The 19,142-nt window shown below is 32.6% G+C and overlaps 1 protein-coding gene across 1 annotated transcript in view; it reads right to left on the bottom strand.

The window, feature by feature from the left end:
- The window catches only part of ASCC3 (activating signal cointegrator 1 complex subunit 3), a 449,567-nt gene that overhangs the window by 350,242 nt on the left and 80,183 nt on the right, over positions 1 to 19,142 (bottom strand). The window contains 4 exon segments of the mRNA XM_079148642.1: positions 4,230 to 4,355; positions 5,180 to 5,321; positions 6,041 to 6,248; positions 10,606 to 10,726. Of these exon segments, the coding sequence (XP_079004768.1) occupies positions 4,230 to 4,355; positions 5,180 to 5,321; positions 6,041 to 6,248; positions 10,606 to 10,726 (597 nt within the window).

Raw genomic sequence — 19,142 nt, 5'->3', positions numbered from 1 at the left:
AAAAGAAAACTTACATTCACGCAAAAACCTGGACAACATATTTTATAAAAGCTTTATCTGTGCTTTGAACACTACTATGTCTCTCCAACCCCAGACTCTTATGCCGAAGCCCTAACGCTCACTGTGACTCTACTGGACATGGGATCTTTAGGGATGTAATTATAGTTAAATGAGGTTATAAAGGTGGAATCCTAACCTGATAAGAAAAGAAAAAAGCACCTGAGATTTCTTTCTATACATGCAAAAAGGAAGACTAAAGGACTGAAGGTGACTGTCTACAAGCCAGGAAGAAAGCCCTCGCCACCAAATCTGCCAGTACCATCTTGCTCTAGAACTGACAGCCTGCAAAACTTTCAGCAAATAAATTCCTGTCATTGCAACCACCTGGTCTGTGGAATTTTGTTATGGCAACCCAAGAAGACTACTGGAATGCATAACTGCTAAAAATACTATGGAGAAAACAGATGTCATTGGATGGATGAATAGTTAAACTGTTGTTATCCACATCATAAGCAGTAGGCACAATAAAAACCATGCCTTCTGCTGCCTTCACTCCCCTTTGTCTAGTCCAAAATACCTCTATTTTCTCCTTCCCGCCACACACCATTATTGATTATCATCTGTGTATCTGAGAAAACATTCAGGCTTTTGTTCTTTGGTATTAACTTACAGGTAATTCTGATACATAGGATGAGAAATACTGCTTTAAAATATAATTAGAATTTCATCCTATTATAAAATCTTTCTGTAGAAAATGGCTTAAAATTGCAGATGATGAGTAATTAGTTTAAAAATAGTAAAGACTTATATGGAATATTGTGTGGTGATTTAAAAACTTACACAATAAGCTGGGCACAGAGGTACACAACTGTAATCCCAGCGGCTCAGGAGGCTGAGGGAGGAGGATCTCAAGTTCAAAGCCAGCCTTGGCAAGAGCAAAACACTAAGCAACTCAGTGAAACCCTGTCTCTAAATAAAATACAAAATAGGGCTGGGAATATGGCTCAGTGACTGAGTGCCCCTGAGTTTAATCCCTGGTACCCCTCAAAAAAAACCCAATGCAATATGTCCATTGACACTGAAAAATGTAAGTAAATATATATAAATGCACACAAACACATAAAATGATGCAATTCCATTTTTGTAAAAAAATACATATACATAAATATATAAAGAATGAAGTTGATTTTTCTTATTCTTTGGATATTTTTTATGTTGCTTTATATTGCTCCTTTTGTGTTATGGTTTAGATATTAGGTGTCCCCCAAAAGCTCATATGTGAGACAATTCAAGAAAATTTAGAGATGAAATGATTGGGTTATGAGAGCTTTAATCTGCTTAGTGCATTAACCCCTTAATAGGGATTTACTGGGTGGTAAATGTAGGCAGATAGGATGTCATTGGAGAAGGTAGGTCATTGAGGACTGACTTGGGGTTAATATTTTGTCCCTGGTGAGGAGAGTTGGCTCTCTCTTCTCTCTTTCCCAGTTCCATGCCCTGAGCTGCTTTTCTCCACCACACCCATCTGCCATGATAGACTGCCTCACCTCAGGCTCAGAGCAATGGAGTTGGCTATATATAGACAGAGACCTATGAAACTATGAGCCCCAAAATAAACATTTTCTCCTCTAATAGTTTTTTGTGAAGTCTTTTTTGTCACAGCATCAAAAGGCTGACTAAAACAGAAATTGGTACTGGGAAGTGGGGTCCTTGTTGTGACTAAACTGACCATGTGGTTCAGAAACTTTTGGAGCTTTTTAGAATTTATGGGAGCAATTTTGAAAAGTTTAGAGATGCAAGCTGGAAAAGTTTTAGAATGTCATAAACAGTTTAATGGCTGTTTCTGTGTGAGCTCAGAAGACTAGAATGCCAATAGGAGTATGAACAGTAAAGATAAGGGCTCGTGGGGTTTCAGAGAAGGACTATTGGAAATTGGACTAGAGACCATTCATATTATGTTCTGGCTAAGAAATGTCTACATTTTGCCAATGTCCTACGACTTTTTGTAAGGCTGATTTTAAAGGTGATAGACATTTTAATCTGGTGGAAGAGATTTGTTACACAGCATAGCATCAGGAGGTGACATGGATATTGCTGGCAGCTTTTGGCCAAATTTATTGTGATAATTAGGAGCAAAAAGTGAAGCAGACAGATTTGAAAAACCTGCAGTTTGGGCATAAAACTGTGAGTAAAATTGGGCAAAGGAAGGTATGGTTAAAGACATTACAGCCACCATAGAAATGCTAAATTCTTTACCAAGAAACAATAGTAGTTTTTATTTTAAATAACTTTATTTTAGTTATTTATTCTTATGTGGTGTTAAGAATTGAACCCAGTGCCTCACATGTGCTAGACAAGTACTCTACCACTAAGCTACAATCCCAGCCCCATAAACAAGTCTTGAAGGCATTTCAGAAATTGGCAAGACCATACCCACCTCACACTCAAGGGTCTTAAAGTAAAAATTCCCTTGAGAAGAGACCAGTGGGGCATCCTGCTTGCACAGGGAAGCCTAGGAAGTTGTTTCTCATGCTCAGCCACCCAGGCAGGCACTCAGAGACTGCTAAAGCCAGCCCAGGAGTCTAGGCTGCTGCTCAAGATGGCAGCATACACTGGCATCAACCACATGGTACTGGTTCTGCAGGAATACAGGATGATAGAGATATGAGGTCATGGAAGCTACCAGCAAGATTCCAAAAGAAGGTCTAGGAGGCTAGGTAAAGTGCTCCAGGACTGGAGTCCCTGGGGGCTGCCCCTGAGGGGGTGCTGCATGGACAAGCAAGAAGAAAGATGAAGCTGCATTAGAAACCCCTGAGATTAAGAAATGCCAGAACCAAGAAACATCTGCCAAGGAAGCTACAGGAATTAAGCACAGACAAGCCAAGAGAGAGGCCAACAACCAAATGCAAGCCCTCTGAAGAGAATACCATGATGCCATGTGCTACAGATGCTGCATATGGAGCTACAAGACTTGTTTGCCCAAGTGGATTTCAGTCTTGCTTTGCTCCCATCTCTTCTTTCTATGCCCCTATTTCTCCTCTTGGAATGGAAATGTTTACTACGTTCCTTTATATATTTGATACATGTAACTTGGTTTTGATTTTTACAGGAGCTCATGCTGAAAGTGTACCTTGAGTTTCAAAGGAGATTTTGGACTTGGAATTTTGGGGAATGCTAAAATTGTTAAGACTATGGAAACTCTTGAAAATGGATTAAATGTATTTTGCATTGTGAGATGGGCGTGAACATTTGGGGGCCCAATGAAATGTTATGATTTGGATCTTAGGTATCCCACAAAAGCTCTTTCTGCTTCCCAGTTCCAAGTCCTTTTTCTTCTTTTTTTTTTTTTTAATTTTTTTTATTTTAAGTCCTGAGCTGCTTTCCTCCATTACACCTTCTGCCATGACTTGGGCCCAGAGTAATAGAGTCAGTCATCTATGGACTGAGACCTCTGAAATTGTAAGCCCCCAAATAAGCTTCTGTTTCTCTAAAATTGTTCTTGTCAGGTCTTTTGGCTGCAGTGAAAAAGCTAACTCAAACATCTTGCTCATCTGCATTATTTTTTATTTCTGAATACCTATGTCTTTCTTATATATTTTTTTAAAAACCCAAGCTTCATTTTGATGCTGAGAATGATTAACTTTAAAAAAATATGTGTACTTTAAGTTAAAATACATTCTATTTTGAGATAGAGCAAGTATGGCAAAACTTTACCAAATGTGAATCTAAGTAAAGGATGTATGGATACTAATACTCAAACACATTTTCATTATTTGGAACTTACTAAAAATTTAAAAGTTGTGGAGAAGTAAGTTAAACAAAGTACTTTAGAATTTGGCCCATCCCCAAGAAAAGCATTTTATTTTATATTAGGGTGACCATTTGATAAAACAATAAATACATGAATCCTTTAAAATATTTTACTTATCAATTTATATAAGTTAAAAAAAATACCTGAAATAACCAAAATAAGCATGAAAACATTGATAGGTTGATGTCAATATATATATATATATGTGTATGTGTATATATAAATGAATATACAAAGAAATACAATCATAAATGGTTTTTAAAAATTTAAACTCCCCTAGTTTTCCTCTTTAGTAACCAAACATTTATATCTCTGTACTATATTAAGCAACTACTTTTTAAAATACTTTTTCCAATATAAACTCATTTATAATATACCAAGCCTCAAAAATATCAATTCTATAAAAGGTTTATCTCACCTCATCTAAGTCTTGGATATAAACTGGCTTCTCCTCCAAGCCAACTGGCATTGGTTCACTATAGGGAATTCTTACTTCTTCATAAAGCTTGTTATTCTCTCTTTGGATTCCTTCTGGTAAAATCATCTATAAATATCAAAATAACAATTCAATAATAACAAAAAATAAAAGAACTGCTCTGGTAAATATTTTTTAATTAGAGAAACAGAGAATGCTATTGGTTTTATGACACAGCACTGGCAAATAAATTTAGCTAATTTAAAGAAAAACAAACCTAAATAAAAACCACACACACAAAACATTCTTGTGTTATATGATATATACAGCATCCACAGTACATTGATATAATCTTTTTTGGTTTTGGTTTTTTATTTTTATTTATTTATTTTTTGCTACTGGAGGATTAAACTCAGGGGCACTCAACCACTGAGCCACATCCCCAGCCCTGTTTTTGCATTTTATTTAGAGACAGGGTCTCACTGAGTTGCTTAGTGCCTCATTGTTGCTGAGGCTGGCTTTGAACTCATAATCTTCATCTTAGCCTTGTGAGCTGCTGGGGTTACAGGAGTACAGGTGCACCTGGTGTTCATGAATCTTAAAGTATATATTAACTACAAGCCCTGAAGCCCTGAAGACAAATATATAAGTATAAAAATGCATAATATGTGGCATAAAACTTAGTCAAACAATGATATGACTAATAATATTCAAATTATAAATTTCAACAATAATGAAAGAGAAATGGTCTGAATATGGTCTGAATACCTACTATATGTCAGAACTTTATACATGCTGTAATATCTCATTATCCTATTATTTTAAATATTTTTAAATATTTAAGTATAATTTAATCAACTCCCACTGTACTCACAAGGGAAACAGGGAAATCTATGTGTTCATTGCCTAACAACTGACATATTTCCAAGAGTGGTTATAAACTAATGACATACCTTTGCACCAGCAATGAATGCTGATGTTTTCCTGGCTTCAGCCTGGGAATCATAAACATGGGGATAACGAATTTTTTCTATGTCCATGTCTCTCTGCCTGCTAAGAATTGGAACACTTCTAGCATTCAGAAGTGCCTGCTCTCTGAAAATACAAAAATGGTAGGCCAAACTTGACATGTTTATTTTGAAAATGTTAGCACATACTAAAGCAAGATCATTATAATAATTATTTCTGGTACCATTCCATTCCATTATAAAGAAAACAAACTACACAAAGGAAGATATCAGCAACTCAGAAATCTGGGGGATAACCAAATAGGATTCAGCACATTTTTTATTTACTACTTTTAGACGCCAATCAATAAATTTGACTTAATATTAATTTTTTATAATTTTTTATTTTCACAACTTGAAGATGTTTAAGCAAGGTAAAAATTGCTTTTTGGGAAAGTTACAATAATTAAAGAATCAAGTACAATAATGAGTTCATTTCATTTTATTCCTTTTCACTTCTAGAGAACAACACACACACACAAAGTAAAATTAAGTTGGGAAAGAAAACAAAAGTATCAAAATAAATATAAGTAGGTTTTCTGTAACTTCAATGAGTGGCATATGCATGGCAACTAAAAATAGCTTACCTTATAATCTAAATCTCTCAACAATGTGAATGCAACCAATAACATTCTAATTGGTGGATAATTTTTTTTAATCTCAGAAAATTAAGGTGTCATACAATGAAACTCATGGTTACAAGAAAATGGGACTATAAGAAAGAATCTCTCGAGCTAAAATTAAACTAAAAAAATATGTAAAAGTAGCAGTTACAACACATGTTTTTCAGCTTCTTGCTTTTATTACCTGTGTATCCGCAATTCCTTAGGATCAAAGCCCATAAGTCCTTCTCCAGAAACTTCTGCATCTTCTCCAGACTTTTTTTCTCGTCTAGCAATTCTTTTTTCTTCACGTCGATACTGTTTCATTAACTGTTTTTCTTGTTCAGACTGAATAGTGACTTGACAACCATAATTAGGTTTGGTATTTTCTCCTAGAATTTTTTTGCAATTGTCTACAAGGCAAATTTTCAAAATATAATGAACTACACATCTCTAACATCATTTAACCATTACGAAAACCATTTAATTTCCCCCCACAACAATGAAACAGCACAATGCTCTTATAATTCACATTTTAAAGTGGGCATATTCAATTCAAAATATTCATATATTAACGACAGATTTTTAATATTACCTAAGTAATATTAGCTAATGCTTTAAGGAAAGTCAGTAAGATTTACTTCCTCTAGATTCAACAGTTTAGTGTTACTAACAGTTTAAATTCTTATATATAACATCAGGAGCCTGAAAATCCAATTTTATAATTTTGAAATAATTTGTTTATATGATTTCAAAAACTTTAATTATTAATACTAATTAGCACTTGCTGTTAGTATAATACCAAAATAAAATTATATATTAAACTTTTCCTAATATAATAGCCTTTATTCCATTAAGTTGTATATATGTAATTACATATTCATACTGAAATAAAATATATTAACATAAACACAGAACATACTTATACACAAAGCAAATAAAATAAGAGCAAGGTCTACCTTTTCATGGATAAAAGGGCTTTAAAAATTGAAAGAAGGCAAGACACTAAAGGGTACCAGGGCAATCAAAACTCAATGTTTACAAAGTATAAATTAGATCTGTGGTTTGGTCAACTTGATATTCAGGATAAATTTTCTTCCAACAGGATCCAAGTTAGTAAGCTTACTGTATTGAGGATACTTACATCTCAGGCACTGCTGCTAGGCTAGGAAGAAAATACAAGACTTGGCTCATATTCTGACAAGCACAGTCCAAGTTATTTTATCAAATTCTAAGATGTAATTCAGAAAAGGGAAGGAATTAACCATAGTACCCACTTGGGAAAATTTGTTTTCTAATTCATTGTTAGTCAAACTGAAATACTGAAATATTACTGCCTCTTTACAGGATTTTAAATGAGTCATTTAACTCTCAATCACATGGAAGGAAAAAAAAAAAAAAAAAAAAAAACAACTCTCTCTAGTGCCCTAAAAAGAAAGTTGTCTCAAAAGTACAAAATGAGGTATAATCCCATGTACATTAGGATTAAAACTTACAAATCTGAAAAAGTATTTTCATTTTTAAGTCTTATATACCTTACTTTCTAAGGAAGTCTTATACACTTACTATAACTGAATTTATGATTATATTTCAGTGTCAGAAAAAGAAAGCAGCATTCTGACAGTTTTTACATGCACTCTGAACTAAAAAAAAAAAGTTAAATTGCCTGCAAAGCCACTCAGTCAACAATACAGATATTAAACAGAATGTATAAAATTTGAATAATGCCACTTACTTATCAGAAATGAGTGTTAAGCATTTTAAAGTGTGGAATTCCTTTGGATGACATACTAAATTCTGTGTGCTGGTGTCATTAACATTTTAAGCAAATGTGACAATACTTAAATACTACTATACATATTTATAATCATTCAAATAAGGAAATTAAAATTATAAGAAGAAAACATACTGTCTCACTGAAAGATTTATAAGGCTTCAATTGAAATATACTAGAGTCCTGTAAGACTAAACATAACAAAATTTTTAAAAGTAAAGCAGCAAATGCTTAAAGGTATGGCTCCTCTTGTTTGGTTAGGCTAACTATAGGGAGTGAAAAGCAGAAATGAAATAACCTTAATAGTAATGCTAACATAAAACTTTACTGAAGAACTACATATATGATTATAGCCTTTTCCAACGTAAATATAACAGAAAAAGTCCTGTATAACTATTACTACTCAAAATATTGTCACTTGATATTATGAACTGACTAGGTTTTAACTTCATAATATACTCTCTGTACCAGCTCTGAAGACAGAATTTAATTCACAAAGTATCTTCAACTTAGAGATCAATTTCTCATTCACTCATGTCACTTCTCATTCACCTTACACTTACTGATCGTAAGAATAGAGGCAGAGTAGGGTAGATGTATATCTGGATAAAAAGACTCAAAGAAAATGAGCATGAAATCTAGAAAATGCTAGATAAAAAGAAGTCATTGCTCTCTTAAGACAAAGGTTGTGGAGAATAAGAAAAAGGATAGGATATGGTTAATAATGGGCTCATTAAGGTACCTTAATTAAGAAAAGGTACAATTTGGTAGTTATTAGAGAATTTTGAAGGATCACTAAATTCAAAACGTCAAAATATAGACACAAATGTGAACACTAATAAAATAACAAGAGTATACAGATTCTTCCTTTTCCCTTAATAAAAATTTAAGGAAAAGAATTTGAATGCATATATAACAAAATTTTACTACCAAAGTAAAATTTTTAAAAATATGCTAGCTTTCAAGTTCTATATTGCAGCCCTTAAAAAACACTGTTTATTCATTTAAATGCCTCAAATTTTCTAGTATATAGTCATCATTTTTAAATAGTAGCAATATTTAATGATCTAATATAGAATATGAAAGGAAAAGCTATTTGAGAAAAGTAAAAATCACTTCAGGACTCCAATATATTTTTAATAATTTAAATTTGGTACTTATTTTGCATTATAAAAGTGTATTGTTTCTAAGAAATTATCCTAATAGAATAAAATTTGTGAAATAAACACAGTGAACATAAGCAAAACTAATTCATCATCTAAAGCTTCCAAAACAAAAATATGACATTGGTTTCATCTTTAAACTTTTTGTTACTAAATCAGCACTACTAAAAGCTAGATCAAAGATTAATGGAATTATATTAATCTATGAATATGTCAAAATAAATCCCATTTTATATGTAATTATAATACATCAATCCAAATAAACTTCTTTTAAAAAAGATTAGAATCAATAAATATCTCTATAACAACATTTAAGAGAATGACAAAAGAAATACCAAATTCTCAGAATTTACATCTTCACAGGACTAGATATTTTACTTGATCCCTTTCTTCTGGCAAACACCAATTTTAAAAGCTCCTAAATCCTATTGAGTTACTGCACTGAGTCTGATTATGCACTTCTGAGTACAACCAGGAGGCTTCTGGATCAAGGAACTTTAGAACTGTTCAAATAACTTGAACTAAGACACCTGTAAAAAGATGAAGTTGCACCAGTCCAATCTTCAAAATTTCTAACCATCCCAAAGCAACTCCAGGCTTCTAAGAACATTTATCAGTATTAAAGGAAATTCATAAGATATTTTGGATTGAACAGGCTACTTAGATCAAGTCTATTTATAGTTTCCTTCAGTGGGAAAATCATAAAAAAAAATCACATAACTTATAAAGAAGGGTAGATGGAGGGTAGCCAAAATAGGTAGATGTTCAAGGTGTCTAATTTCTGTGCTCATGCACTGTTTTATAATATCAAACTATCTGTAATTTTAGCAAACTATATTGGGGTAAAGGTCTAAAAAAATCTAATTTTCCTGTTTATCACTTTAAACCTGAGTCTGGCCTCACAGTGTCATATGTCAGGTTTTGTTTTCTTTTGTTTTGTTTTGTAATTTTGGCTTCCTACCTGTCCCTTGTTTTCCTGGGATTTTTAAATACATGTAATACATGTCACGATCGGCACTCAAGTTAAGTGTGATAATTACACTGCAATTAAGTAGAAGCTGTCATTGTTCTTAGCTGTAGGCTGAAGACTATTTATTTATTTACTCATTCATTCATTCATTCATTCATTCATACATACATACATACATACATACTGGGGATTAAACCAAGGGGCACTGTACCACAAAGCTACATCATCAACCATTTACAACTTGTTTTTTTTTTTTTTTAAACAGGGTCTTCCCAAGTTGCTGAAGTCAGCCTCAAGTCTGAGATCCTCCTGCCTCAGTCTCAGACTTCCTAGTCACTAGAATGACAGATGTGTCACATCGTGCCTGGCTGCTAAAGATTTTATAGATGAAGTATCATGATATCTGCAACTTTCTATCATCGTTCAGCAAAAATTTTAAACGTAGGTGTGTCTTTAGAAAAAGGGCCAGTTGGAGCAAAATGTTAATGACTAGTGAAAACATGAAGGTTATGTAAGTGTTCACTGTATTATTCCTATACTTTTACTATGGGTTTTAAAGTTTGGGAAAGAAAAAGTTGGGGAGAAATTATAATACTTGGTCCCTAGAAAATACAACATGTATTTGCTTTCAAAATTATCTATTTTAAGTATTTCTACCTTTTACCAAAAAAAAAAAAAAAAAAAAAAAAAAGCCATGCCCAAACACTGCAATATGTTCCTATTTGGATCATTTAGACTTATTTCAAAATGTATACCATACCTAAAAATCTAGTTAACAGAATGACATGAAATTATATATTTTTAAATTGGTTGACCAATGAATCTTTCTTTTAAATTAGAATGACTAATACATACTTTCTTACCTTGAAGAGCCTGAATCTTATGATCATTTGAAGAATTAAGAAATCGATCCACGATTGTAATTCTGTTCTGGAGGAGTTTCTCAATAAGATCAAGTCCTTCGGGTCCAAGCAATTCAAATAACTTATAGAAAGAGAAAAACAAAATTCCTATTACCTCAAATTAACTTGTTCATGTCATTAACAGTCTACTAAATACAGGAATGAAGTCAAATTAATATAATATAAAAGTACCCCAAAAATTCAAGAAATGTAAAATATTTAAAAAGGAAATTACATTTTCACACTGCTAAGTGGTTATATGCAATTATATAGTTAAAAATTATCATTTAATGTTTAAAAATAATTATGATTTAAATCCATAACTGTAAATCACAGAATAACAAATTTGGTGCTTGGCTTTTCTGGGCATTAGGAAACAAAATTCTATAATTAATTTAATTTGCTTTTTAATCATACTGTTCTGGTTTTCCAAGTACAGTTGAGTACTATTGCTCTTACATCTTACTATAATTTAGAGTCAAAGAACCATAAGAATGTTTTAGTGAGTGGTGAACACAAGTCAATGTTTGACATGTACTTTAAACATTTAATAAATCTGATATCTAAAGCATAGTGCAACAAATGCTTTATGAACTTTTATATAAATCTCCCATGCCTATACTCTCTTAGGCAGTTGCTGTCAAAAATTAAACTGATTTCAGAGTTACAGAACTACTATAAGGGGTCAGAGATTTTGAATTATATAACCATATGATACAACTGCTTTAGAGAGCATTTTGATTTCCTCAAGTATGATCTGGGAATATATACTTTTTCTTTCTTTTCAAAATGTTGTACTTTAACTTTGCATATGACTATGTTATAGAAACCAAATTCTGCTATCAAAGACACACACAAAGTCATAAGATAATTTATGCTGTGTATGAGATATTAAATAAGAACATTTTCTTTACTGAAGTTATGTGTATGAAAGGAAAATGAAACAATAAAAGAAACAAAATGAATTAAGAATGCTCTTATCTAGCAATTCTAAATATACCAGTAGCATTTATGGAGCATTTATTATATGCCATTTATTGAATATTTATTATATAACAGATACTACAATCAGCACTAAGTTGTTGTTCCTAACACTAAGTTGTTGTTCCTAACAACTTTTTCAAATTAAATACTGTTATTACTTTTGGACTTAGGAAAATTAAGCTTTAGAAAATTTACATAAATTACTGTTACATAGCTAATAACAGTTTTGAAATGACACATATCTGAATACAATCACAAAGAATTTCCCACTATACTATGGAAGCACCTTTGACTATTTTCTAGAAAACTGTTGTAATACAGAAAATTAATATATTGCCCATAAAAGATAATGAATTAGGAAATATAAAGAAAATGAGACTAAGAAATTTTGGCGGGGAGTGGGGAGTACTGGGGATTGAACTCATAGCACTCAACCACTGAGTCATATCCACAGTCCTATTTTGTATTTTGAGACAGGGTCTCACTGAGTTGCTTAGTGCCTCACTTTTGCTGAGGCTGGCTTTGAACTTGCAATCCTCCTGCCTCAGCCTCCAGAGCAGCAAGGAATTATAGGCATGGACCACCGTGCCCGGTGAGGCTAAGAAATTTTTTTAAAGGAAATTTCTATTGAGTTCATCCCCAAAACAAAACAAAATAGGGGGAAAAAAAGAAAATGAAAGTTCATTGGAATAGACAAAGGGGAATGTAAGGAAGGGAGAGGGACAGGAATAGAAAACAGAATGAATCGGACATCTTTACTATCATTATGTGTGAATACAAGACTGATGTAATTCTATATCACATACAAACACAATAATGGGATTGTAAACTGGAACAAGTTATACTTACTCTACATATGTATAATATATCAAAATGCAAACTAGTGTCATGTTATATCTGGAAAGAATAAAAAAAATAAGAAATATGAAAGCAAAAATAAAACTCGGGACATCATCCTACACACCCAAATAAAAAGAATATGTGATAGTAAGGGATTAAGAAAAACAAGGATAAAGCCTACTATAAAAGAAAATCCAATAGTCTCTCTCTTTCTCAGACTCTTTCAAAGAATAATTCATCCATAAAATACAGTGTGTGGAATCTAAGGGTCCCTGAGACTCTATAGGGATCCATAAAGTCGACACTAATTTCATAACAACATTTGGGTGCTCTCTGTCTTTTACACTGTTGACATTTGCACTGATGATGCAAAATCAGTGGGGGAAGGGTTTTTGCACAAATAAAACCAGTGTTGTCAAACTGTCATACAAGCACAGTTATAAACAACAAAAAGCCAGTTTCACTTAAGAATACCAGTAAGTGAGGTAATAATTACTAATAATTACTAATCTCATATAAGCACATCTTTTTAAATACTCTGAACAAAACACTGACACAAGGAAGTGCTATGAAATCACTTCTGCCACACAATATACCATGAAATATCTGAAAGATAACTTCTAGTCAGATCATTTCATGTAACACCATTTTGACATGACAGAATGAATGAAGTCTTCTCTCGTTTGGTTATTCAAACTAAGATATTTGACAGTTTCTGAAAAATGAAAGAAGTGACTTTGCTATACCAAGGAAAACAACTAAACAGTATTTGCTGCCAATCATAAAATTCAAGCTTTCAATAGAAAAATCAAAATTTTTGAAAACTTGTATTTACCAATGAAAATCTGATCATTTCCCAATATTTAAAGATTTCTCTGATGGTATCAGTGGTGAGATCAATGAATTAATACTATTTTTAATATTATATAATCAAATGTGTCCACATCTGGAAGACAGGTATAATTCACTGAAACAATTATTTTCCACAATGTCACATATTATTCCATTAAAATGAGAAGACCAACAGATTTTAGTGAAACAATTCATGAAAATTTCATTTACATACAGATTTTCACTATAACTAACCTGTAAGAAACTATCACTTATCAAGTTTTAATATATCAAAAAAGAATATGAAGAACTACTTGAAAAGGTTTTATTTTTTTTATTTTTATTTTTTTAAAAGATACTATTCCCTTTTTTTTCTGGCTGGGATGTAGCTCACTGGCAGAGTGCTTGCCTACCACGCACAAGGTCCTGGGCTCAATCACCAATATTGCCAAAAAAAAAAAAAAAAACAAGTAAGTTATTATTCCCTTTACTAACTACCTATCTGTGTGAGGCTGTGTTTCCTTTGTATACTTCAACCAAAATATAAATTGCAGTAGATTGAAAGCAGAACCAGCATGAGATTCCACTTATTTTTCTATTAAAGCAGAGATTACAGAGAATGCAAAATAATGCTAATTTTATTTCTAAATTTTCTAGTACGGAAAAATATAGTTAACTTTCATACAACTATGCTAACTTCTAATGGGTTTAATATTTGTTAAAGTCAATACACATATACTTTAAAATTTTACTCAGTTTTAATTTCTAATATATTAATTATCAAGACATAAACATTAGCAAAATCTTTTTGAAAACCTTAGTAACTTTTAATAGCATAAGAGGTACTAATATCATAAAGTTTGATAACTGATACCCAAGGCTATCACAAAACACATCTAAATGGTCTTTTCCTTACTTTATACCATGTTTCTATAGCTTTTTATACCATGGCACATGTGGAAGATCTTAATGTTTATAAGGCATACCAAAGGAAATGGACAAGGTTGCTGTGACCAAAAAGAGACTACTTGAGGGCCCAAGCAGTCCTTGGCCTCAGACAACTATCCTGAGGGTTAACGGTTAACTAGAGTAATATCCCAGCCTACCTGCACCCAATTTAAATCATGTGCCCTGACACCAGTAGGAAACCTCTAGTACATGAACACACAAATCTGTTCATATTATATACCATGGTTGAAAATCTTTAATACCATCACAATGCTTATAAGACAAAAATCCAAACATCTCAGCACCTGCATAGGATATCATTTAATGTCTGGCACCAGTGGATCTGTCAGTCATCACATTCTGGCTTTCCCCAACTGACAAACCCTAACCATCCAATGACACTAGGCTTTCTGCTGCTCCAGGACTAAAACATGCTCCTGCACATCTCCATGTGTCTGTACATACTGTTTCTTCTAGATGGAATCTTCTTTCTACTCTTCTCAGCCTGATAACTCTTCCTCTTAATCTTCAAAATACAGCTTAAATAACTCTTTCTGTGAGGCTTCATCTGTCTTTATTTTTTATGGTAGGAATAAAAGCTTCCCCTTTAGTTTATATCCTCCTTCAAAGAACCCTTCCCCTTTGTTTCTCCAAGAGTTACAATACAAAGGCAAATGCTAAAATGAATCAAACACATGCTTTATTCATATAACAGAATATTCTCTCTCATTTTTAACCCTTCAATAAATCATTTTTTAAATGGAATTATTAGAAGTCTAGTTGGGTTTAAATAAACTCTCTAAATGAAAGTCAAAACTGTCTCTAAATATAATTCAAAATACAGAAAGAATCCAAAATGGGTTGCTTTCAAAGACACAAAGAAATCTTTTGCCAGATATTATCCAACATGGGATGAAGATTAAGTTTTTGTTGTTGTGTTTTTGACGTTTACTCTCCTTCATATATTGTAGCTAAACATCTTAATGACCCTCGTCCTATGAAAATGATTTATAACACATATAAGTAATATAACTAAATCCACATTAATAGACTCTCTAGAAGAATGAAGAATAATAACAAGAAGTACTAACAAATCTATGAAAAACTAAAGATGGGCAAATTGTCTAGACAAAAATAATAAACTTAGGATCCATGTTTGATCCTCCTTTCTTAACATCCTTCAAGCAACCTTAAAAATGCTGAAGGTGTGTTAATTACTCAATATTTCTTAATAGATTTATAAATTCATAGCAATCATCATAAACTTCTAGGAAATAAGTTAGAAAATCTAACTATTCATTTAGAAAAATCTCTAGTTGTAGTAGAATATGTATCAAGAATATATTTTAAAATAAAAGAACAATGCCTTAAGAATTTCCACATATACATGCAATGCTGTTTGTATTGAGTATTAAGCCCTCATGTTAGTATAAGATATTCATCAACACCATAAGAAAATGACTGTTCTGATCATAATCAACACTGTAAGACAGGCATTAAAAAGATTACTTTTATAAAAGATATTCTATGCTTTAAATAATAACTATTGATTTGTCATTTGAACAATACATAGAAAATAACCCTTAACACCAAAAACAAGTTTCTAAATCATCATGTCTTAAGTCTACTAATGATTTTCTTAAAAATCTAGTATTTTTTTTTTTTTTCCTGAGTACTATCCATAGCTTTTGACACTAAATCTCCTTGGCCACAATTCTTTCTCCTTTCTCAGTTTTTCTTGTTTCAAATTTGCTGGTCTCTTCCCTAGCTCCAGGCATAGTCATTCATTCAATTTCCCCACTTCCAAAAAAAGAATTCATCCATTTTCAGTGTGCAGGGCCACACATGAGAACCACAAAATCTTTGCCCTATGCAATTCAGGATAATGAACACACAGTCTCCAAAGTCGCAACTATATTAGTTGGCATGGTGTTACTTGACATACCTGAGAAAATTAACTTACACAGAGAAAGAGTTTATTTTGGCTCACAGTTCTGGATGTTCCAGTCCATCATGAGGCATCACTTTGGGCCTCTGGTGAGGGCAGCACATCATGACAGCGACATGGGGCTGAGCAAACCACTTGCATCATAAGCCAGGAAGCAGAAGGAGAGAGAAAGGGAAGCAGAGGGAGAGAGGAAGGGGCCATCATAAGCCAGGAAGCAGAGGGAGAGAAGACTGGGTGGGGCCCCACAACCACCTTTAAGGGCAAGACCCCAATGTTGTAAGGACCTCCCACTAGGCCCCACCTCTTAAAGCTCTACAGCACCTCCCAATATCACCACCCTAGGGATCAAGCCCTTAACACACAGACCTCTGGGGAAAATATCCATATTCAATTTATATATGCTGCCCCTGATAATAAACACATGGGTTCCAATGTGAATGACATTCATGGAAATAAATCACTCAGCATTCATTCCCAGAAGGATTCATTTGAGGTAAAATACTTGAAATAGTACCTGGCACATGAGTGGTTAGCATTTGTTAACTATTAGCTTCTTCAGCGTATCAGTAGCCAGAGTGATCCTTTTACCTCACACCCTTCCTCAGTTTATGACCCCACAATGATTTCTGATCTCATAGTTAAAACCCAAATCCTTAAATATGATAAGACCTCCCCCTATGTAGTCACTTCTCTTTAATCTCGTTTTTCCTTCCATGTTTCCCTTCATGCTTCTAATCCCAACCACTCCTTTCTTTTTCCTTAAGCATACTCCCACATTTTCACCTGCTATTCCCCATAGTTAAAATACCCTACTCCCAGATATTTACATATATTACTCCCTTACTTCCTTCAGAGAAAATCTCACCATAGCAGAGTGGTCTTATTCTAGTCAACCTATCCAAAATGCATATTCAGTAATTTTCTGTTCTTAGTACCACCTATGTCTTTTCTTATAAATGTTAATATTCTAATAGAAAATTATAGTTCTAATAGGATCAAAAATGGAAAAATCTACAACTGAGATCATCTCATTTCTCAAATCAGCTTTCTCCTCTCATCACCATTTTTGTTAATGATACATCAATCTCATTAAAATTCAAGTTGAAAGATGTCAGATGAGGATTCTTTATTCTCCTTATACTTAATATCAAAGCATATGAAAAGTCATGTGATCTTTCTTTTAAAATATCAGAAAAGCAGGGAAATTAAAAAATATACAAAGTACAGTTTACAGAATGAAACAACAAATAATCCTCAGATCTATCAAAACACATTCCAAAACGTCAGTCTTATTTGTCATTTAAAAACTTAGAATTACACTGACTTTGATTTTCAGTTTGTCAAAAAAAAAAAGTTCATTAATACTCCTTGTTATCCTGTGTGTAAAGAAACAAGCAACCTGAAATGCTTGCATATTTGAAGAAGTGTAAATTTGCACATCCCTAGAAAGGGACAATTTGGCAATATCTACCAAAATTACACATGCACATACCCTTTGGGCCAGGAAATACTATTCATGTATAAAATAGAATGAAGATGCTCTTTGTGTTCTATTATAAAATAATCTGGTGTTTCTGAATAACCCTGCAACTCAAATGGAAAAAAATTGAATTGATTGAATATTTACCATGTATTTTACCCCTTCTCAGATAATTTAGCTCTTAGTCACATCTAAAAATTTAGTTCAGACTGAAGCTCCATAAAATCAAGCTCAGTGGTAAGTGTTTGCCTAGCATGACAAAGGCCTTGGATCAGATCCCTGTCGCAAAAATAAATAAATAATAAGTAAAAGTATGATCCTCTGATCCAGACACTGGGTGTGAGGAGAATGTAAGGAACAGAAACTACCTTAGAAAGTGACCAGATTGCAAATTTAACAGAAAAGCAATTTCAAAGCAGGTGTTATAAATATGCTCAAAAAACTAAAAGAAACCATGATTAAAGAAGTAAAGACAAGTGTAAATTAAACAGAGAAGAAATAAAGATACAGAAATATTTTAAAGAACCAAATGGAAATTCTGGAGTTAAAAATTCATTAGAAGGTCTCAACTGTAGATTTGAGCTGGCAGAAAATAATTAGAAAACTAGAAGATAGAGGTAATGACCTCCAAAGAATGGAAAGGAAAATGAATAAAGACTAACAGAAATGTGTGACACCAGTAAGTGCAATAACACAGAGGAGTATCCAAAAGAGAGGAGAGAAAAGAGTACAAAAATATTTTTTTAAATAATGGATTAAAATTTATTAAACTTACTGAAAAACATCAAACACATATCCAGGAAGCTCAATAAATTCCAAGTATGATAATCACAAAGAGATCTATGATCAACCACAACATAGTAAAAAAGCTAAACTTTAAAGATAATGAAACAATTTTTAAAAGAATAAAGAGAAAAATGAGGAAAGAAAAGTCTTTCAATAAAGGATACATGGATAACTAGCTAGCCACATGCAAAAAAAAAAAAATTAAGCTGAACTACTACCTCATACTATAAACAAAAATGAACTCAAAATGAATGAATGACTTAAATGTAAGGGCTAAACCTATACAACTCTTAGAAGAAACATAAGAGTAAATCTTCATGAACATGGATTTGGTAAAAGATTTTTCAATGTGACATTGAAAACATGAGCAACAATAGAAAACAGACAATTTGAAAAAATTGAAATAAGAAACTGCCATACTTCAAAAAACACCATCAAGAGTAAAAAGATAATCCATATAATAGAAGAAAATATTTGCAAATCATATATCTGGTAAGGAATTTATATCCATAATATATAAAGAATTCTTATAAATCAATAATTAAACTCAATTTAAAAGTAAAGCATCTACATTTCTCTATGGAATATATATGAACTGCCACTAAACATGATGATACTCAGCATGATTAGTCATCAGCAAGATAAAAATCAAAACCACAATGACATAACATTGAACACCCA

Source organism: Sciurus vulgaris (assembly GCF_902686455.1).
Source record: "Sciurus vulgaris genome assembly, chromosome: 7".
Lineage (NCBI taxonomy): Eukaryota > Metazoa > Chordata > Mammalia > Rodentia > Sciuridae > Sciurus > Sciurus vulgaris.
This window is presented reverse-complemented; position numbering and strand designations above follow the sequence as displayed.